Raw genomic sequence first — 22617 nt, forward strand, 5'->3', positions numbered from 1 at the left:
GTGATCTCTTTGACACCACAGGCTTCTGGGGGACTTGTTATGTCCTCTTCCTTGACCTAGGTGATGATGACACAGTATAGTCACTTATTGATAACTTCTTAAAAATTTATTGAAGTATAGTTGACCCAGAGTATTACATTAGTTTCAGGTGTACAACATAGTGATTGGACAACTCGATACGTTATGCTGTGCTCAGCACAAGTGTAGCCATACGGCGTTATTACAATACCATCGACTGTATTCCCTATGTTGTACCTTTTATCCCTGTGACTCACTCATTCCATAACTGAAAAGCCTGTACCTTTCACTCCCCTTGACCCTTTCTGCCCATCCCCCAATTCCTCTGAGAACTTTCTGAGCTGTATACTTACGGGCATGGTTCATACATGTTGCCCATCAATAAAAAGCAGCACCATGCCAAGGGCAAGGCAGTCAGGGTTGTTTGCTCTGGGCGTAGGCAGTAAAGGGGTGCACTATCTAATGAATTTAAAAATAATAACAAACTGACTCCAGGTTTTTTAAAAAGTGTGTATCTTCTTTGCTCCATTGGATCTTGAGGAGTTCATCGTTAATATCTGTTTGGATTTTAACTTGTAAGAAGAGAAGGATTTTATTGTTTTTGTCTGTCTCTGGAATCATCATAGTGAAAGGGAATTTATATCCAGCAAATTTGGGATACTTTTATATTGCTTCTGTTGTACCATGGAGTATCTTTATGCTATCAGTTATATTTCATTTAATAACCTTTGGTGAGTTACATTGGACAATATGGCTGGGTATAATTTGAGTTGGGAAGTAGATGGAGAGTTAAATTTCAGCCTAGGGCACAGATTGGCCTTGGAGTTAATTTAATTAATGAATTGTTCTCAACTTGTTTCTGGGGCAACTGCCAAACTACCCATAAGTGGTTCCCAGAGGATGAATAAAGGAACAGAGGTTGGTATTGAGGGACAGCTTCATGCTATGGGAATTGTCCTATGGACTGCAGATCCCCTGGCACATTATGTGCTGAATGGTTATGGCTAGTGGGTTAAGTGGATACAAGTTGAAAAATACTATAATTCCCCTGGCCTTGTGTTTCTTGGCAGGGGGGGCTTTCGTGAGGCTGATAGTCTCACCTCCCTCTTCATCCAGTGGGAGGAACCACGAGGCTGATGAAATTGGAAGAGGAAATGACTGTGTGGTTTAGACTGCTGTGAAGGTTCTTTCTTTCTGAGCAGGTTTTCCCTGTTCTTCACATGATCTTTACTTTCAAAGGCATTTCTAAGCCCTGATGGGAGGAAGCAGGTTCAATCCAGGGATGAGGGAACTAAGTTTAGTTTAGAGGCAAAGTTGTCAGGAAGTTCACTTGATTATTGATTCAAGCTACAATCTCCAATTCAGCTCTATTGATTTACATGGTTGATGTTCTGATCTCCAGTGTCTTCTTTTCTCATTTGGTTTTAGAACTCGGAGGGGGTAATAAAGGAGTGATTATTACTCCTAAAAGTGTGTTTAGGTCTGTTTTAAAAAAACAAACAAAAAAGCCACTACAGTTTAGTAGTGGTTTGGATTTTTTTTAACCTAATCTGAGAGTCAGCCTTTTACTTGGAGAGTATAAACCATTTACATTTATAATCATAACTAATGTGTTTTGATGTTATTCCATCAATTTGATTTATGCCTTTTGATGTCACCAGATGTATTTAAAGTCATTTTTGTCAAACAAGTCTAGTTGGTGGCAAGTCTTTTCTGCTAATTAATTAATTCTGTGTGTGGCCTTATACTGCCTAGGCTTTCAAACCATTTATATCAATAATATTTTACAGATGCTGTTCCGGAATTGAAAGAAGAGAAGTCACAGCCACCACCAAAACCACGTTCTGGAGCCGTGGCAGAAACATTTAGAATTGTTAAGGACTCTCTCAATGATGACGTTGTTAAAGCCACTCAAGCAATTTATCAGTTTGAGCTCTCAGGTAAGGAGGATATCTGGGAATGTGGTGCTTTTATGAAACAAAGTAGGATATTTCCCTCAGAAGAAAATCAGCTTCCAATAGCAATCACCTTGATAGTTGGCTGTATCCAGAACCCTTAACCCTAGAATGTAGACATTCAAGAATAGCAAATAACTACTGATTTGTATTTTTTAAGTTAATATCAGTGCATATGGACACATGTAACATAAAATCTCATTACATAGACTTCCAGTGTTAAATAAATTTTTGGCATATGTAGTTGAGAGAAAATCCTACTTAGGAGGGCATATGGATCATGACATGTGGTGTAATACAGTAATGTATCATCAGCCACGGCACCTTGCCATTTTTATCTTTGAAATTAATCAAGTCAGTCTGCATGTAGTCAGCTGAAATTATTCAAGTCAGTCTGCATGTAGTCAGCGTTTTCAAACTTATCAATATTTTTCTTCTCAACATAGTATTAACACATATTAATGATAGCTTTAAGAACTAGCTACTTCAGTCCCATTGAATGCAAACTTTGACATTATCGGTTTTTTCCTTTGTCTCCTCTGTTTCCTCTCTTCTTCCTTTTTTCTCCTTAGCGCCCATGGTCCATTGCTTTAATCACTCTCTTGCCTGTATCCTAAATTTCCTGGCCTTTTTGTACTTATGTCACCACCTATCAAAAGTCTAGTCCTGGGGCGCCTGGGTGGCTCAGTTGGTTAAGCGACTGCCTTCGGCTCAGGTCATGATCCTGGAGTCCCGGGATCGAGTCCCACATTGGGCTCCCTGCTCAACGGGGAGTCTGCTTCTCCCTCTGACCCTCCCCCCTCTCATGAGCTCTCTCTCTCTCAAATAAATAAATAAATAATCTTTAAAAAAATAAAAAAGCCTAGTCCCAGATGAATCACACTATCTGACTGTCCCACAGTTGCATCCAGGCTGCTTCGTACTCCTGGGGAAATGGAAAAAACCCATCACACTACCAGTAGATCTGTACGAGTAGACATTCATCATCGCCCTTCTTCATCTGGGGTCTCAGTGCGCCTCAGAATTCTGTATTTCTGTGGTCAGCTTCCTGCCTCATTTTCCACAGTGACTATTTTAACACTTCCCAGTGCTCCACAAATCTCCCATCTCTCCCTTCACCACTTCCCTGCCAGTTTCAGCAGATAACCCCACCTCCTCTTTCACAGAGAAAATAGAAACTGGCAGACAAAGTGCTTCAGCTTCCTGTCCTCTGATACCGAATCAGCTGTTAATGAGCATCGTTCTTTCTTCCTTCCCAATAGAATAGAGCTCAGCTCTAGATTTATGTATCTCAAGCTTTAATGTTCATAGTGATCATCTGGGACCCTGCTAAAATGCAGAGTCTGATTCAGCATGTCTCAGGTAGGGTCTGAATTCTGCATTTCTGACAGGACTGCAGTCCACAGATTGCACTTTGAGTAGCAAAGTTGTAGATCCCATTTCCTGTAGCCTCCTAAGGGACTTTGTGCTGTTAATTATGCCCTCTCTCTCACCTGCGTATGCTGCAGCCTGCTTTCCAGTGATAATTTAACATTCTCAAAGTCTATTTCATCTTTAAAACAAAACACAACGCCCCTAACCCCACTTCTTACCCCCACCATTCCTCTCCCTTTCAGAGCCAAACTTCTTTTCATCTAGAGTTCACTCTACTCAGGTATCGTATTTCTCCATTCCGCTGAATTATGCTATTACCAAGGTCCTTGGTGACCTCTATATCATCAGTGGGCCTTTGTCATTCTTACCTTGTCACCACTCTACGGCATTTGAAGTTGTTGACTGCTCTTGCCTTCTGGAAAGGCTCCCATCCTTGGCTTCCCTGACAGCAGCTCTCCTTGCTTTCCTCCTTTGTCTGTAATCATCCTTGTCAGTTACAGACTTGCCCTAGGAAACCTCAGTCACTCACACAGCTTCAGTGACCATAGGCAGTGATTACTTACATATCTATATTTCTAGCCTCGTCAGACGTCATTTGACATTTTCACTTGGTTGTCACAAAGATACCTCAATCTGAAAATGTCTAAAACAGCTCACCATTCCCAACACCTGGCTCAGACACTGCCTATTCAATCTGCTCTTCTCAGTAGTCCTCTCTCAGTACAAAATACAGCCATACTTACCTGGTTTCCTGAGCCAAAAACTGGCAAATCATTTCTTATGCACTCTCCATCCCTTTTCCTCATCATATTCATTTACTGAGTCTTGTGTTTCTGCTTTGAAGTCATCTCTCAAATATGCCTACTTCTCCCCAATCCCACCGCCACAATCCTGATCCAGGCACACATCCTCAAGTTCCCAAACTACCCAAACACCATCCTAACTTGCCTTTTGCATCCTCTTTATCCCTCTCCAATATATTCTCCACACTGCTCTTAGGGTGATCTATTTAAAATACCAGCCTTATGTCATTCTCCTTCCATGGCATATCCCTTAGGATGAAGTCAGTGAATATTTCAGATGGCCCACTACCCCCTACGTCTGGGCTGCTTCATGAGCTCATCTCATGCCACTCTTCATTCTCTTTCTACCTTCAGTCCTCCTGCACTGTTTTCAGTTCCTCATCTGGCTAATTCTTACCTGACTTTTCAATCTCATCTTCCACGGGGCTTGCCTGACTCCACATTACCCTCTACTTCATCTTGTGTAAGAACCATGTTACTCCAGGGTCTTCAGAGCCTAGACCAGTGCCTGGCATGGAAGTACTTAATCAATATTTACTGAATTTGATAGAGGCCCAAGGGTTTTAACCTGGAAAACAGCATTATGTAAAATTATTCTAACTGTAGCAGTTACTAAGTTTAAGAAGAATGGGGCTTCTTTGGCATTTTTTTCTATATCTTTGTATTTTGTGTAGGTGAAGATGGTGGAACGTGGTTTCTTGATCTTAAAAGCAAAGGTGGGAATGTTGGATATGGAGAGCCCTCTGATCAGGCAGATGTGGTGATGAGTATGTCTACTGATGATTTTGTAAAAATGTTTTCAGGTGAGTTTTCAATTTTATTAATTGACTGATTGTTCAAGGAAAATTTACTTCTAACTTTATTCCTTTCCAAATAATCAAGACTTGTGTTTGTAGCCGTAGAATCTGAGTGGCTATTGATGTTAAAGAGCACATAGTCTTCAGAAGGTAGGTCTTACTGTTTGGTAAGTTCTGACTGTTCAGCCAACAAGTGGGAAGTCGAAGTCAGAATTTCCTTTTTTCGTGACTGAGAAGCCCATAAGATAATCTTGGAAATAGAGAGGTAATTCAAAAGGACTCCTAGGTGGACTTTATTTCTACTAGTTGGACTAAGATAGCCCTTCCAATAACACCTGGGACACAGGAAGTGCTGAACTCAGCTGCACCTCATTTATTGAGAGTAAGGTTCTGCTTTGATCTTGCCATGACTGTAATAGGAAACAGGGGCCCTCTCCTGTGGCCCATGATCCTGCTTTCTGTGAAATCCTTAACCAAGAGAACCTTTTGCATAGTTTTCTGTTCTGCCTGTGTACCTCTAACTATGCCAGAGAATTTTAAGGGAATCTTTTCTATTTTCTACTCTTAGAATACTACTCCAAATGGTAATTATCACATGTATTTATTAGAAACAACACTTTAAACTAAGACATTATAACATTCTAATAAAAAAAATTCACTTAGTGATCTATAAATGTAATTCATTCTTTGTTCTGTTTTAATCTTCATAAATTGAAGATCACAGTGTACTCTGTGCCATCGAGATCTTGCTTTCCAGTTCCTTTTTTTTTTTTAAGATTTTATTCATTTATTTTTGAGAGAGGGCATGCATGAGCGGGGAGGAGGGGCAGAGGGACAAGCAGACTCCCCGCTGAGCAGGGAGCTGGATGCGGGACTCGATCCCAGGACCACAGGATCCTGACCTGAGCCGAAGGCAGACGCCCAACCCACTGAGCCACCCAGGCCCCCATTGCTTTCCAGTTCTTATCCAGGATGCTAATGGCCTACATATTATCTGAGCCAGTCTGTGTATGTTACTAATCATTGAGGTCTCTTCAACTTTTCCTTTTTTTTTTTTTAAAGATTTATTTATTTTAGAGTGCGAGAATGGGGGTGGGGGCAGAAGGAGAGAATCTTCAAGCAGACTCCCCACTGAGCGCAGAGCCCAGTGCAGAGCTCAGTTTCACAACCCATGAGATCATGACCTGAGCTAAAACCAAGAGTCAGACACTTAACTGATTGAGCCCCCCAAGCGCCCGACCTTTTTTTTTTTGTACAGTAGTATTAAATAACTCATGGTACAAAATCAGAAAATACACTTAAAAAAAAGCAAAATAAAGGTACTTCTTTTTTTTAAATATTTATTTTTATTTTTTTAAGATTTTATTTATTTATTTGACAGAGAGAGACACAGCGAGAGAGGGAACACAAGCAGGGGGAGTGGGAGAGGTAGAAGCAGCTTCCCACTGAGCAGGGAGCCCGATGCAGGGCTCAATCCCAGGACCCTGGGATCATGACCTGAGCCAAAAGCAGACGCTTAATGACTGAGCCACCCAGGTGCCCCTATTTATTTATTTTTTAAGATTTTATTTATTTATTTATTTATTAGAGAGAGAGAGCATGGGCAGGGGAGAGGGGCAGAGGGAGAGGGAGAAGCAGACTCCCCGCTGAGCAAGGAGCCCAATGTGGGACTCCATCCCAGGATCCTGGGATCGTGACCTGAGCCGAAGGCAGCTGCTTAACCAACTGAGCCACCCAGGCACCCCAAGATTTATTTATTTTAGAGAAAGAGAGAGAGAGAGTGCATGAACAGGGGGAGGGGCACAGGGAGAGGGAGAGAGAATCTCAAGCAGACTCCCCACTGAGTGTGGAGCCTTACATGGGGCTCAATCCCAGGACCCTGAGATCATGACCTGAGCTGAAATCAAGAGTCAGCCGCCTACCTGACTGAGCCACCCAAGTACCCCTAAGCAAAATAAAGATACTTCTTTATCACACTACTGAGAAATCAACCATTAGTTGATTTTGGTTTAGAGTCATATTTCTGTGAATGTATATAAATATACACGTGTGCTTATAAAAACAGGATTATAGCATTACTGCTGTTTGGCAGTCTTTTTCACTTATACATTATAACATCTTTCAATGTTAATAATTATCTCTTTAGTCATTTTCAGTAGTGTCTTTAGTGTTTTAGTATTCCAACAACTATGTCCTCATAAAACTTAAAGTGCTTTGGACATAGCTAGATGCTCAGTAAATGTTGGCAAATTTATATTTTATAAATAATATTTTGGACTTAAAAATCATTTAAAATAAAAATTGTCAATTTCTAAACTGAAATAACAATAATTATAGCTAATATGCATTGTATGATTGCTATGAGTTGAGCAATACTCCAGGGGTGGAGTTGTTAAGCGTCTGCCTTCGGCTCAGGTCATGATCCCAGGGTCCTGGGATCAAGCCTCACATTGGGCTCCCTGCTTAGCGGGGAGCCTGCTTCTCCCTCTCCCACTCCCCCTGCTTGTGTTCCCTCTCTTGCTGTGTCTCTGTCAAATAAATAAATAAAATCTTAAAACAACAATACTCCAAACAGTGCTTGGAGATAAAATATTTTCTCCATTTTACAAAAATGGAAACTGAGACACCAATGGATTAATCAAGGTCACATAGTGAAGAAATGTTGAAGCCAAAATTTGAATCCAAGCTAACTCTTGGGCTCATGCTCTTTTAATCATTATGCTACTCTGCCCTCCAAAGGTGAGAGTCAAATGACTAATTTATATTTTATTTATGTATCATTAACCTGTAGTAATGGGCTTTCCATTTATATCTTTCTGTGAATGTGGTCCTGGATTGACTAGTGGAAGTCAGTCAGATAAATGAGTAACTTAAAAAAATATTCTTACATGGTTTCTTATAGCGACAGTGAGTTTACTTCTGCTTCTTATGTCCTTTTGTTCCTACTCTTGATCCCATCTGCTTTTCTTTGAAGGGGCACAATTTAGACCTTATATCCTGGTATGGTTTCTCTTTTAAGAAACCATAGCCATTTCTGACCTAATTTATATAGTGGATACTTTATAAATAGAAAAACTTGAAGCAACTAGTGATCATCTAATCAAAATCTCCTTTTGGCCAGTAGAGGCCACTGTAGGGTTGAGCATTAGAATAGAAAGGAAATAAATTGTACAAGATCACCTGTTTAATATATAGGGAGGAGATAGGATATTGTGCTTACTAGCTATTTTAAAGTTATTTTTTAAACAGTTTTATTGAGGGATAGTTTACATATCATAAAATCCACCCAGTATAAGGGTTAAACATGATTTTTAGTAGATTTATAGAGTTGTACAGCCATCACTTACAATCCAGTTTGAGAAATTTCCATCACGCCAGAAAATTCTCTCATGTCTCATTGTAATCATTCCCCATTTTTACCCTCAGCTAGCCAAACACTAATTTGCTTTCTGTCTCTATAGATTTCTGAATAGTTGATGTAAATGCAATCAAACAGTATATAGTCTTTTGTATCTGTCATCACTTACCATAAGGCTTTTGAGATTCATCCATTCATGTTGTAGCATGTATCAGTAGTTCAGTTCCTTTTTATTGCTGAATAGTATTCGACTGTATGGATATACTACATATTATTTATCCACTCACCAGATGGTAGACATTTGGATTATTTTAAGTTTTGGGCTATTATGAATAATGCTGTTCTGCGTATGGTCATACATGTATTTGGGTAGATGTATATTTTCATTTCTCTTAGATAGATTCCTAAGAGTGGAATTGCTGGGTCATATGGTAAGTAGATAACTTTTGAGAAACTGCCAAACCATTTGCTAAAGTGGCTGTACTAATTTTACCTTCTCATTAGTAATGTATGAAGGTTCCAGTTTCTCCAAATTCTTACCGAAACTTATTAATGTTGGTTTTTTTTTTACAGCTTTATTGAGGTATACTTGACAAAAACTATATATATTTAAGGTATAAAACAGAATGACTGGATACATATAAATACATTGTTAAATAACTATAATCAAGCTAATTAACACATTCATCATCCTACATAATTACCTTTTCTATATTTGTAGTGAGAACATTTTAAGATCTACTCTTAGCAAATTTCAAATATGCAATACAGTATTATTAACTATAGTCATAATGCTGTACATTAGATCCCCAGGAATTATTCATTTTATAGCTGAAAGTTTGTACCCTTTGACCAACATCTCCCCATTTCTCTCACTCCCAACTCCTGGCAACCACCATTTTACTCTCTGCTCCTGGATTCCACTAAAAGTGAGATCACGCAGTATTTGTCTTTCTGGGTCTAGGTTCATCCATGTTGTCACAAACATTAGTGTCTTTGATATTATAGCCATTCCGGTGAGTGTGTGGTGATATCTTATTGTGACTTTGTATTTCCTTAATGTTGAGCATCTTTCCATGTGCTTAATAGCTATTTACATTGATGAACTGTTCAAAACTTTTGCTCGTCTTTAAATTGACTTGTCTTTTTATTATTAAATTGCAAAATTCTTTATAAATTCTAGATGCATGTGATTTGCAAATATTTACTCTCAGTCTGTGTGACTTATCTTTTCATTTTCTTGATGTCTTTTGAGTTACAAAAGTTTTTTAGAATTGATAAAGGCTAATCCATCAATTCTTTCTTTTATGGTTCATGCTTTTTCACTGAAGTATTTCATTCTTTATGCTATTGTGAATGGAATTATTGTCTTTAATTTTATTTTTGAATTATCTGTTCCTAGTATACATAAATATATATGTTGTTAATTTTTGTGCATTGATTTTATATCCTGCGAAAAATCAGTGAAGCCATTTGGACCTGGGATTTTTTTGTGGGAAAATTTTTAATTAATTCAATTTATTGTTATATGTAACAGTAGCTTTTATTTTTTTAACAGCTTTATTGAGGAATAATTCACATACCATACAATTCATCCATTTAAAGTGTACAGTTAAATAGTTCTTAGCATATTCACAGATATTTGCAACCAGCACCACAGTTGCTTTTGGAACGTTTTCATCACCTCAGAAAGAAACCCCATACCCGTTAGCTGTTAACCCCATATCTCCCATCAGCCTGCCTTCAGCTCTAAGCAACCATTGATCTACTTTTTGTCTCTATAGATTTCCCTTTTCTGGACTTTGATATGAACAGAATAGTGGACTTATGTTTTCATTTCTTTTGCAATGCTGGCTCATGTGGTAAATCTCTGTTTAACTCTTTGAAGAACTGCTAGATTTTTCCACGGCAGCTATACCATTGACATTCCTACTAGCAGTGTATGAAGGTTTCTATTTCTTTGTATTCTTGCCTTACCAGCACTCCTTATTTTTATTTTTGTTTTAATAGCCATCCTAGTGGGTGTGAAGTGATACCGCATTGTGGTTTTGATTTGCATTTTCCCAATGACTAATGATGTGTTCAGCATTTTTTCATGTGCTTATTGGTTACATGTACATCTTCCTTGAAGAAATATCTATTTGGGTCCTTTGCACATTTTAATTGGGTTGTCTTTTTTTTTACTGAGTTTTAAGAATTCTTTATATATTCCAGATACAAAGCGGATATCCTTTATGAAGTGTATTATTTGCAGATATGTTTTCTCAGTTTTTTGGGTTATCTTTTCACTTTTTTGATGATATAGTTTGAAACACAAAAGTTTTAGAATTTGATGAAGTCCAATTTGTAGTTTTTTTTTCCTTTGTTGCTTGTGCTTTTTCATTGTCATATCTAAGAATTTTTGTGAAACCTAAGTTTTAAAGATTTGTGATTCACTTTTTTTTTGAGGGTTTTTTTTTTTTTGAAAGAGAGAGAGTTGAGGGGGCAGAGGGAGAGGAAGAGAGAGAATTTTTTTTTTTTAAGATGTTATTTATTTATTTGAGAGAGAGCGTGAGTGGGGAAGAGGGGCAGAGGGAGAAGCAGACTCCCCTAGCAAGGAGCCCAAGGCAGGCCTTGATCACAGGACCCAAGATCATGACCTGAGCTGAAGGCAGCCGCTTAACCAACTGAGCCATCTAGGGGCCCTGAGAGAGAATCTTAAGCAGAACCCACACCCAGTGCAGAGCCCAACATGGGATTCGATCTTACAACCCTGAGATCATGACCTGACTCAAAATTAAGAGTCAGACACTTAACCAACTGAACCACCCAGGCACCCGAGAGGGTTTGTATTTTTATTTTTTTAAAGATTTATTTATTTTAGAGAACAAAGTGGGGAGGGGCAGAGGGAGAGAGAAACTCAAGCAGGTCCGCGCTGAGCGTGAACCCAACGTGGGCCTCAGTCTCACAACCCCAAGGTCACGACCTGAGCCAAAACCATGAGTCTGACATTTAATTGACTGCACCACCCAGGTACCCCTTTTTATTTTTTTAAGATTTTATTTTTATTTATTTATTATTTTTAGTTGTTTTTTTTTTTTTAATTTATTTGACAGAGACAGCGAGAGAGGGAACACAGCAGGGGGAGTGGGAGAGGGAGAAGCAGGCTTCCTGCAGAGCAGGGAGCCCGTTGCGGGGCTCGATCCCAGGACCCTGGGATCATGGCCTGAGCTGAAGGCAGATGCTTAATGACTGAGCCACCCAGGCGCCCCAAGATTTTATTTTTTAAAATAATCTCTACACCCAACATGGAACTCAAACTTAACAACCCCGAGATCAGGAGTTGCATACTCTTCTGACTGAGCCAGCCTGGCGCCCCTTTTTTGAGGGTTTTTAGATTTAACTCTCATAGTTGGGTCTCTGACCCATTTTGAGCTTATATATATGGTGTGAAGTAGAAGCCCAACTTCATTTGTTTGCATGTGGATATCCAGTTATCCCAGCACCATTTGTTAAATAGATTATTCTTTTCCCATTGAATGGTCTTGGCAACCTTGTTAAAGATCAGTTGACCATAGATGTTTGGGTTTGTTAAACCCATAAAATATATAGGTAAAGTTAATTTAGAATTACCACATGACCCAGCATTTCCACTCCCATATTCAAAAGAAAATTCTCAAATATGTATATATATATATATATATATATACATGTTCATAGCAGCACTATTCACAGTAGCCAAAAGTTGGAAACAACCCAGGTGGTCATCAACAGATGAATCAATAAACAAATTATTTGTGTGTGTCTGTGTGTATAATGAAATATTATTCAGCCATAAAAAGAAATGAAGTACTGATTCATCATACAATGTGGATGAACCTTGAGAACTTAATAAGCGATAAAAGCCTGACAAAAGATCACATATTGTATGAATCCTTTCATATGAAACACTAGAATAGGTAAATTCATAGAGACAGAAAGCTGATTAGTGGTTGCCAGGGTCTAGAAGGAGGGGAACTGTTAATGCATAGTGGGTACAGGGTTTCCTTTTGGGGGGATGGAAATGTTTTGGGACTAGATAGAGGTGGTGGTTGTACGACCTTGTGACTGTACTTAAATGCTACTGAATTGTTCACTTTAAAATGGTTAATTTTATGTCATGTGAATTTCACCTCAGTTTTTAAAGTACCTATTTTTATTTTATTAAAAAGTTTTTAAAGTAATCTCTATACCCAACATGGGGTTTGAACGCATGACCCCAAGATCAAGAGTTACACACTCCACCAACTGAGCCAGCCAAGTTCCCCAAAGTATATATTTTTAAAAGGTGTTCTTTGGGGGCGCCTGGGTGGCTCAGTTAAGCATCTGCCTTCGGCTCAGGTCATGGTCCCGGGGTCCTAGGACCGAGCCCCGCATCGGGCTCCCTGCTCAGCGGGAAGCCTGCTTCTCCCTCTCCCACTCCCTCTGTTTGTGTTCCCTCTCTCGCTCTGTCTCTCTCTGTCAAATAAATAAATTAATCTTAAAAAAAAAAAAAAAAGGTGTTCTTTGGCCTTTCCTGCTTCCACTGCACAGAGGTGATCACCTTCAGGTCTTTCTGGTGTCTCTTTCATTCTGTAACTCCGCCTTTTTCAATATGATCACATTTCTCAATGTTAGATGTATACTTAAGCAATGTTTTGTTTAGATTCACTAATCTAAAGACTGGTAGGTGAGATTTAAGTTCTCTTACAGCACCTTGATTTTGCTTTACCTCCCCCTTACCTATCCCCCCAATATAATTATATTATCATTTTTGCCTAAATCAGTACTCTGTGTTTAAATAATTATGATTCTGGTGTAGTTTGCTGCTGAGTCAAATAGTATACTATTATTATGTTTCCTCTCAGAGGACTTTTCTTTTTCCTAGATATAAATAATTGTCCTATTTTTCCCCCCACTAAAATAGGTATAAAGAAACTAAGCAGAATCTTCCTATGCTCTTCCCACAACCTTTTGATACAATTTTCCACTGCCAAATGTGTCAGATTACCTGTCGGTCTGCTTTTTTCCTGGAGCCCTTTGTCTTGTTACAATAGATAGATAGGCTTATTAAGCCTGCTACACAACTGTGATCCTAGAAATTTTTAACTCTCTCCTGCACTGAATCTCTTTATTTCCTGTGTCCCATGTTCTTTCTTGGTTTACATCCTTTTTTGGCGGCACACATTCTCCAGTAGCTTCATGAGAAAGGAGATTTATAAGAGATAGTATTTTTTTAGTATCTCAAACTACTTGTATTCTGCTAGCACACTGCTTGGCTGGGTAGAGCCTTCTGGGTTGAAACTCATTTTTCTTCAGAATTGTGAAGCCAAGGGGCGCCTGGGTCGTTCAGTCGGTTAAGCGCCTGACTCTTGATTTCGGCTCAGGTCATGATCTCAGGGTTGTGGGATCGAGCCCTGCACTGGTCTCCACACTCAGCGTGGAGTCTTCTGGAGTTTCTTCCCATCTGCCTCCCCCTCTGCCCCTTCCCCTGCTCACATGCTCTCTCTCTCAAATAAACAAATAAATAGAATCTTAAAAAAAAAATAATGAAGCCATTGCTCCATCTTCTAAGATTACCATTGAGAATTTGATACTATTGTTTTTCTTAATCTTTTGTGTCTACCCTCTCTTCTTTCCAGAAGCTTTGGAATCAAAATGCTCTCTTTCTCTATAGTGGTTTGAAATTTCATGATGATGCAAGGTAGTGTGGTCTTTATTCTTTCATTTTCCTGGGTGCTTGATGGACTCCTTGGGAATGTATCTTATATTATTTCTTTGATAGTTCTCTCAGTTCTCACTTTCTGGAGAAAACATTCGATCTTTGATTCAATCTTTGACCGTCTCTTTCTCCTATTGCACATGTTTTTATATGACTTTTTTACTTTTGGGGAGATTGATTCACCTTATTTCTACTTACTATCTTTTTTTTATATAGTAAGGAGAAACTTTATTTGTAAAGTATTATGGGGGGGTGCATGGAGAGAGACTTTTGCAGTAGTGGGGGGATGGTAGCAATGAAGAAGATTGACTTCTGTGACCAGAAGATCTGCAAGTGCCTCTTGCCTTTTGTATTTTAATATTATCTCTCAAATTTTTAATTTCTAGGAGTTCACCATTGTGGTCACTGTTTCTTCTTCTCTTATTGCCCCCTTTCCACTCACTGGATCCCATTCCATTCGCCTTCTCCTACTGCTTCTTTCCCTTCCTCTCATTCTCCTCCCATACCCCTTTAAGTCGTCTCCTCTATTTCTCCCTCTTTCCTGTGCTTCTCTTCTTCCCCTTTCTCCAGCATTCTGTTCTTGATACACTGCTGCTGTATCTTCTCTTACCAATACGGACATGAACTGTGGAATTTTTTGTTTGTTTACTTTGTTTTAGCTTTCTTCAGTGCCTGCCAAATGGCTTTTATCTGTTTTTGTTTTTTGTTTTTGTCTCCATTTGATGTCCATTTGTCTTTATAGGCAGGGCTCCATAAAGCTAGTGGAAGCTGTGTATGTGTGAGCAAGGCTTATGGACTGGTGGGTTTCACTGTAGGGTGACAGAACAGGGAGCCAGTTTTTCAGCAGAAGGGCACCCAGATGTCAGTATTTTTGTTTCTGGAGAAGCTGTTCTGTTCCTTTATTATTTTTTTTAAGATTTTATTTATTTATTTAAGAGAGAATGAGAGAGAGAGAGAGAGCACATGAAAGGGAGGAGGGTCAGAGGGAGAAGCAGACTCCCCGCCGAGCAGGGAGCCCGATGCGGGACTCGATCCCGGGACTCCAGAATCATGACCTGAGCTGAAGGTAGTCACTTAACCAGCTGAGCCACCCAGGCGCCTTTTCTATTCCTTTAAAGAACAAAGATTTTCCGGTATCTTCTATGTAAATCAAAACTATCCCTTAGTTTATTATTTGTAAATTTAGGTATTTTAACATCACATTTCCATAGAATAATGCGCAGCTATTTATTCATTAAAGAATTGGACTTGATTCTTTCTGTCCCTAAGCAATCTATAGTGCTTTGTACAACCCCTACATAGAAGAATTTAAAGGTATTTAATATCTCAACACATATAAATACATTAACCCACACATTTTTTTTTTCTACAAAGAGCCCATCTGCGTGTGGCTCAGTAGAAGTTTACTGATGCACCAGACACATATTGTGCCTGCTGGAGAGATGATCTACAGAATTGGCATCATATAGCTCAGAAAACTATAAATAAGAGTCAGGGGCACCTGGGTGGCTCAGTCGGTTAAGTGTCCAACTCTTTTTTTTTTTTTTAAGATTTTATTTATTTATTTGACAGAAAGAAACACAGGGAGAGAGGGAACACAAGCAGGGGGAGAGGCGGAGGGAGAAGCAGGCTTCCCATTGAGCAGGGAGCCCGATGCGGGGCTCGATACCAGGACCCTGGGACCATAACCTGAGCCAAAGGCAGATGCTTAACAACTGAGCCTTGATTTCTGCTCAGGGTCATGGGATTGAGCCCCACATCCGGCTCTGTGCTTATTAGCACAGAGTTTGCTGGAGATTCTTTCCTTCTCCTTTACCCACTGCCCCTTCCCCTGTTCACATGTGTGTGTTCTCTCTCTCTCAAATAAATAAAATCTTAAAAAAAAAAAAATCAGAAACACCTGGCTTTGAATTGTAGTGTGTCATATACAAGCTGTGTGACATTGAGTGAGTCAGAATCCTCTCTGAGCCTCAGTTTCCTCATTAATTCCACTGTGTACCTGATCATGTACTAACACTGGAATAAGAGTAGCAAATAAAGTTTCCTCCCTCCATGGAGCTTCTGTTTCTTTTATGTTGTTAATAACTACAATTCTGTTGTAATGCTCATGTTTTCCATCCTGGCATTTCTGTGGTTAAAATACTGCTAGCACATACTTTTGTTGTCTGTACACTGTGTTTTTAATGATAATTTCTTAAGAATATTATATGCATTTATACCATTTGATTTTTTGAATCTAAACCTGAAATGTTAAAAGTTTAATGAACTATAATAGATTGGAAAATTAACTAAAATAGTATTTGTTTACTACAATTCATCTGAGGGCCATGTATCCTTTAATACGTTGTAACTAGTATATAAATGTTGCATCTTCAGCTTTTTGGTATAATCTTTCGCTGATTGTTTTTACATTATCTCTCATATTAAGATATTGTTAATATCTAAGTCAAGGAATTGGGATTCCCAAGATACTGATAAAAAAAAAATTATGGAATAGAAATTTGTGTGCTTCAGAGGTTTATAGAACTCAAGAAGATTCTTTTTATAATGCATGTTCTTGAAGTGGTATCTCCCTAAGGGCACTAATGGATGCTTTTCCTTCCCTCATTTTCTCATTTTAGGGAAACTAAAACCAACAATGGCATTCATGTCAGGAAAATTGAAGATTAAAGGAAACATGACCCTAGCAATCAGATTGGAGAAGCTAATGAATCAGATGAATGCCAAGTTATGAAGGAAAAGAAAAAAAAATGTCAATCACTAAGCTCAAAAAGTAAAAGGGATCAACAGTTAAAATCTGTTTGTTTTCTTCCCTTTCGAATTATAAGGATATGCAAATTTGTTTTGGAAAAAACAGAATTTCTGTATCTGTAAGACTTGAAATTGTAATTAAAACGGCTAGCTAATTAAACATAAGCTTCATTAAGTGGAATTCTAAGACAGTCTGCCTATGGAATTTTCTGAGTGTTGCCCTCTGAGAGCTAGATTTCATTCATTGTGGGAAAGGTATGATCAGGTTCAAGCAGTAAAATTAGCTCTTTTCAGCACTTCCCCTATAAAAGGAGATTAATCTGTTTTAAATTTTTCAGTTTGGGATTGTATGCTAATGAAATATTAATGATATTTTAGATTTTCATATACTTGTTTTAAGGAAGATCTTCTATAATGCATTTTCGCAGAAATCACATAAACTAATAAATAGTGAAGACTAATGAAACAAAAACAGTTTTTCATTCTAACTAGCTTTCCAGGTATAAGTTACCTATTATTAATGTAATTTCGCTAATGTAATTCAATATGTATCCTCTTTTAAATGTGTAAAAATATCTTAAAATAAAATAATTTCTCCCCAGAAGTATGCACTTGGTCACAGTGTTGTAAAAAGAGAACATCAGAATAGATGGTTGTTTAGTGCTGAATTGTAAACCTCCCAAGCTCATTTGTTGAAATCCTAACACACATGCACACACATGCACACACACAAGTCCCCCCCACGTTGAAAGAAGTGATTAAGTTAAAATGAGGCTTTTAGGGTGGGTTCTAATCCAGTCTGACTGGGGTCCTTCTAAGAAGAGGAAATTTGGAGATAAAAGACCAGGGATGCACACACAAAGGAATGACCATGTGAGGACCAGCAGGCCTCAGAAGAAATCACATCTACCAAGACTCCTGTTCTTCAGAACTGGAAGATATCTGTTGGTTTAGCACCCCAGCTAAGGTTTAAAAAAAAGTCCTTTCCTTTCACTTTAATCAGTTAAAAATACTTGTTCAGTATAATACTTTTACTTATCTTCCGTTCTGTAATATTACTGTGCTTAATTCTGACATTTCCTAGAATTGTAATGTTAGAAGCATTTAATGTCTATTTTACAAATGAGGAAACAGGATCAGAAAATGGGAAAATTAACAAAATCCCTATCCAACAAAAACCTCCCAGGACATAAGCCTTGAATAGAACCTGGAGACCTTACCTCCCCATCCAGGAAGCCCAGATGGATTGCCTTTGGGATGGCAGCCTCACAACTCCCTTTGCATCTGCCAGTCATTCCTAGCTATGTGAAGATCCTGGTCAGGTGTTGCCAGCTGGCTCGTTTTCTACTGAAGGTTATTAAAGGCTTCTCTCTTTGCATTTTCCAAATGGTCTCAAAGCTTTGGGAAAATAAAAAGAAAATGTGGTGAGACAGGAATTCTGGGTTCTAATCACTAAAATATGAACTTGCTTACTAAGAGGCTTTGGGATATCGGGAAAAAATATTTTCACAGGACCCTGGTTTTCACATCTATAAGTGAGGGAGTTGCATTAGGTCATCTGCAGCCCCTTTGTGCTCATTATTACTAAGAAGTACCAAACAATTTGCAGTATCCTATCAGAAATAAAGATAGCCACACCTAGATTCCTGAAGCCTTCTCTTGCAACATCCCCCTGATACCTGAATGAATTCACATGTTCCCTTTCCATGGATCTTGCCCATTAATTGCACTGAAGTTGTAGAACCTCCCAGAAGTTTTGGATGGCCATTTTGTGTGTTGTCCAGCAGCCAATTGAGCCCATTTCTGAAATTAAATGGTATGGAGGTAAATCAAGGCCATGGGTCTTTAATTAATGATTGAGTGAAGTTATTTAGACATTATTTTTAAGATGGTTTGTTGCTAGTAATCCAATATTTCAACAAATCCTCTTATATAGTGCCTCTTAAATAAACCTCTTAAGTAGAAGAAAAAAAGTCTTTTCCCTCTACCTATCAAGTTTTCAGCTGGGGTCCTGTAAATTAGATTAACAAAAGATAGCTTAACAAGAGAAGAAGAAATTGAAGTTTACTAACATGTGCATTACAAATATACGTGGGAGTATTAAGACATGAGTACCTCTAAGGAGTGGTTAGAACTTGAGCTTATATAACATCTTAACAAAAGAACAATAGATTTTTGGAGAAATAATACAAAAGAAAAGAATTTTGAGTTTCTAAAGTGGCAAATTGTGCAAAGGAAAATATATGGTAGTAGGTTTAGTTTTATAAGAAACTGCCAAACTGTCTTCCAAAGTGGCTGTACTATTTAGCATTCCCCCCAGCAATGAACTTGTGTTCCTGTTGCTCCACATCCTCTTGGGTATTTGGTATCGTCGGTGTTGTGGATTTTGGCCATTCTAACAGGTATGTAGTGGTATCTCCTTTTAGTTTGCAATGTTGAACATCTTTTCATATGTTTACTTGCCTCTGTATCTTCTTTAGTAAGGTGTCTGTTAAGGTTTTTGGCCCAGTTTTAAATTAAGTTGTTTTCTTACTGTTGCATTTTAAGAGTACTTTGTATATTTTGGAAAACACTCCTTTATCATATGTCTTTAGCAAATATTTTCTCCCAGTCTGGGACTTGTTTTCTTATTCTTTTGACATTGCCTTTTGCAGAGCAGAAGTTTTTCATTTTTTTTTTAAATCTTCTTAAGTTTATTTATTTTAAGTAATCTCTACCCAGTGTGGGGCTCGAACTCACAACCCCGACCGAGATCAAGAGTTGCATGCTCTTCTGACAAAGCCAGCCAGGTGCCCTGAAGTTTTTCATTTTAATGAAGTCCAGCTTAGCAATCATTTCTTTCATGGATTGTGCCTTTGGTGTCCTATCTAAAAAGTCATTGCCATACCTGAGGCCATCTAAGTTTTCTCCTGTCATTTTCTAGGAATTTTACAGTTTTGCATTTTGCATTTAGATCTGTGATCCATTTTGAGTTAATTTTTGTGAAAGGAGTAAAGTCTTTGTTTAGATTCTTTTTTTTTTTTTTTTTTGCGTGTGGATATCCAGTCCCAGCACTGTTTGTTGAAAAGACTGTCTTCTCCTTTGTCAAAGATCAGTTGACTGTATTTATGTGGGTCTATTTCTGGGTTCTCTATTCTGTTCTACTGATCTATTTGTTTATTCCTTCACCAATATCACACTTCTTGGTTACTGCAGCTATATAGTAAGTCTTGGGAGTCAGGTAGTGTCAGTCCTCCAACTTTGTTCTCCTTTAATACTGAGTTGGCTATTCTGGGTCTTTTACCTCTCCATATAAGTCATTAGAATCAGGGTCACCTGGCTGGCTTAGCTGGTGAAGCATGTGACTCGACCTTGAGGTTGTGAGTTCAAGCCCCATATTGGATGTAGAGCTTACTTAAAATGAAAAACTTTGAAATCAAAAGTACAAGTATTTCTCAATTAAAAAAACCTTAGAATCAATTTGTTGATAGCCACAAAATAATTTCCTGGGATTTTGATTGGCATTGCATTGAATCCATATATCAGTTTGGGATAAACTGATATCTTGACAATATTGAGTCTTCTTATCAATGAATATGAACTATCCATTTATTAAGTTGTTCTATGGTATCTTTCGTAAGAGTTTTGTAGGTTGGGCGCCTGGGTGGCTCAGTTGGTTAAGCGACTGCCTTCGGCTCAGGTCATGATCCTGGGGTCCCGGGATCGAGTCCCGCATCGGGCTCCCTGCTCGGCAGGGAGTCTGCTTCGTCCTCTGACCCTATCCCCTCTCATGTGTTCTCTCTCTCTCATTCTCTCTCTCTCAAATAAATAAATAAAATCTTTAAAAAAAAAAAAAGAGTTTTGTAGGTTTCCTCATACAGATCTTGTTAGATTTTAAGAGTTGTACCTCAGTATTTTGGGGGGGTGCTAATATAAGTGGTGATGTGTTTTAAATTTCAAATTTCACTTCTTCATTACTGGTTTTGGAAAGTGATTGACTTGTATATTAATCTTACATCCTACAACCTTACTGTAATCATTTATTAGTTCCCAGGAGGGGTTGGTTGGTTGGTTGGTTGGTTTTTTGGTCATTTTTTTCAGGTTTTCTACAGAGACAATTATGTCAGCTGTGAACATAGTTTTATTTCTTCCTTTTATTTCCTTTTGTGGTGTTACTGCATTAGCTAGGACTTCCAGTATGATGTTGAAAAGCATTAATGAGAAGGGACATCCTTGCCTACTTCATGATCTTAGTGAGAAAGTTCCTAGTTTCTCACTATTAGCTGTAGGGTTTTTGTAGATATTCCTCATCAGGTTGAGGAAGTTCCCTCTATTCTTAGTTTACTGAGAGATTTTATCATGAGTGGGTGTTAGATTCTGTCAAATGCTTTTTCTGCATCTATTGATATGATCTTGCCTGTTGATGTGGTAGATTATTAATTATTTTCGAATGCTGAACCAGCCTTGCATACCTGAAATAAATCCCATATGGTTGTTTTTATATGAATATTCAAGCCTTCCCCCCATTTCATATGTTGAAATCCTAACCCCCAAGACAATGGTATTAGGAAATGGGGCCTTCAAGAGGTGATTAGATCGTGAGGGTGGGGCCCTCGTGATTGGATTAGTGCCCTTAATAGACCCCAGAGAGCTAGCTGGTCCGTTTTACCATGAGGACACAGTGAGATGGTACCATCTATGAACCAGAAATCAAGCCCTTACGTCTACTGACTCTGTATGTGCCTTGGTCTTGGACTTCCTAGCCTCCAGAACTGTGGGAAATAAAGCTTATTGTTTAGAGGCTACCCAGTCTCTGGTTCGGAGGGTCCCTGATTTAATGATGGTTCAACTTACAATTTTTCAACGTTGTGATGGTGTGAAAGTGCTAGACATTCAGTAGAAACCACACTCTGAAATTTGAATTTTAATGTTTTCCTGGGGTAGTGCTATGTAGAATGATACTCTCTCTCATGATGCCGGTCAGTGGCAGTCAGTCACAGCTCCCAGTCAGCCACTCGGTCATAAGGGGGGACAACTGATACACTTAACAACCATTTTGTACCCATACAACCATTCAATAAATTACATAAAATATTCAACACTATCATAAAATAGGCTTTGTGTTAGATGATTTTGCCCAACTGTAGGCTAATGTAAGTGTTCTGAGCATGTTTAACACAGGCTAGGCTAAGCAAGGGTGTTTGCTAGGTTATGTGTATTAAATGCATTTTTAACTTACGGTATTTTCAATTTACAATGGGTTTACTGGGACAACCCCATGGTAAGTTGAGGAAGATCGGTATTTTGTTATGGCAGCCTGAACAGGCTATCACAGTTGTAGCATATAGTTCTTTTTATACGTTGTTGGATTCCATCTACTAATATTTTGTTGAGGACTTTAGTATGTATCCATGAGAGATACTGGTCTGTAATTTTCTTGTAATGTCTTTGTCTGGTTTTGGATTAGGGTAATGCTGGCTTCATAGAATGAATTAGGAATATTTTCTCTATTTCTGTCTTCTGAAAAGGACTAGAGAGAAATGGTATAGTTTCTTCATTTAAATGTTTCTTAGAATTCATAAATGAGGGGCGCCTGGGTGGCTCAGTCAGTTGAGCATCTGCCTTCAGCTCAAGTCATGATGTCAGGGTCCTGGGATCGAGTCCTACATCAGGCGCCCTGCTCAGCGGGGAGTCTGCTTCTTTCTCTCATCTGCCTCCCCCACCCCCTGCCCTCATGCTCTCTCTCACTCTCCCTCTTTCTTAAATAAGTAAAATCTTTTTTAAAAATGAAGTCTCTTTAGAGAAGATTTGCTATTTTTCTTGCAGGCAGATAGAACTTTATGGAAAGATCATCTTGACCCAC

General features: G+C 38.5%; 1 protein-coding gene across 2 annotated transcripts in view; it reads left to right on the top strand.

Moving 5' to 3' along the window:
- Nucleotides 1-17379, top strand: part of HSDL2 (hydroxysteroid dehydrogenase like 2) — a 35340-nt gene extending 17961 nt beyond the window's left edge. Inside the window, exons 5-8 of one of the 2 annotated variants that reach the window (XM_081803386.1) lie at nucleotides 1809-1958; nucleotides 4825-4953; nucleotides 13945-14006; nucleotides 16646-17379. In XM_081803386.1, coding sequence (XP_081659512.1) covers nucleotides 1809-1958; nucleotides 4825-4953; nucleotides 13945-13979 — 314 coding nt within the window. In that variant the 3' untranslated portion in view covers nucleotides 13980-14006; nucleotides 16646-17379. The remainder of the gene's footprint in view (nucleotides 1-1808; nucleotides 1959-4824; nucleotides 4954-13944; nucleotides 14007-16645) is intronic. The other variant, XM_081803385.1, reaches the window with a different exon arrangement.
- Nucleotides 17380-22617: the final 5238 nt, after the last annotated feature.

Source organism: Leptonychotes weddellii, chromosome 14 (assembly GCF_054177405.1).
Source record: "Leptonychotes weddellii isolate Sample4059 chromosome 14, ASM5417740v2, whole genome shotgun sequence".
Taxonomy (NCBI): Eukaryota; Metazoa; Chordata; class Mammalia; order Carnivora; family Phocidae; genus Leptonychotes; species Leptonychotes weddellii.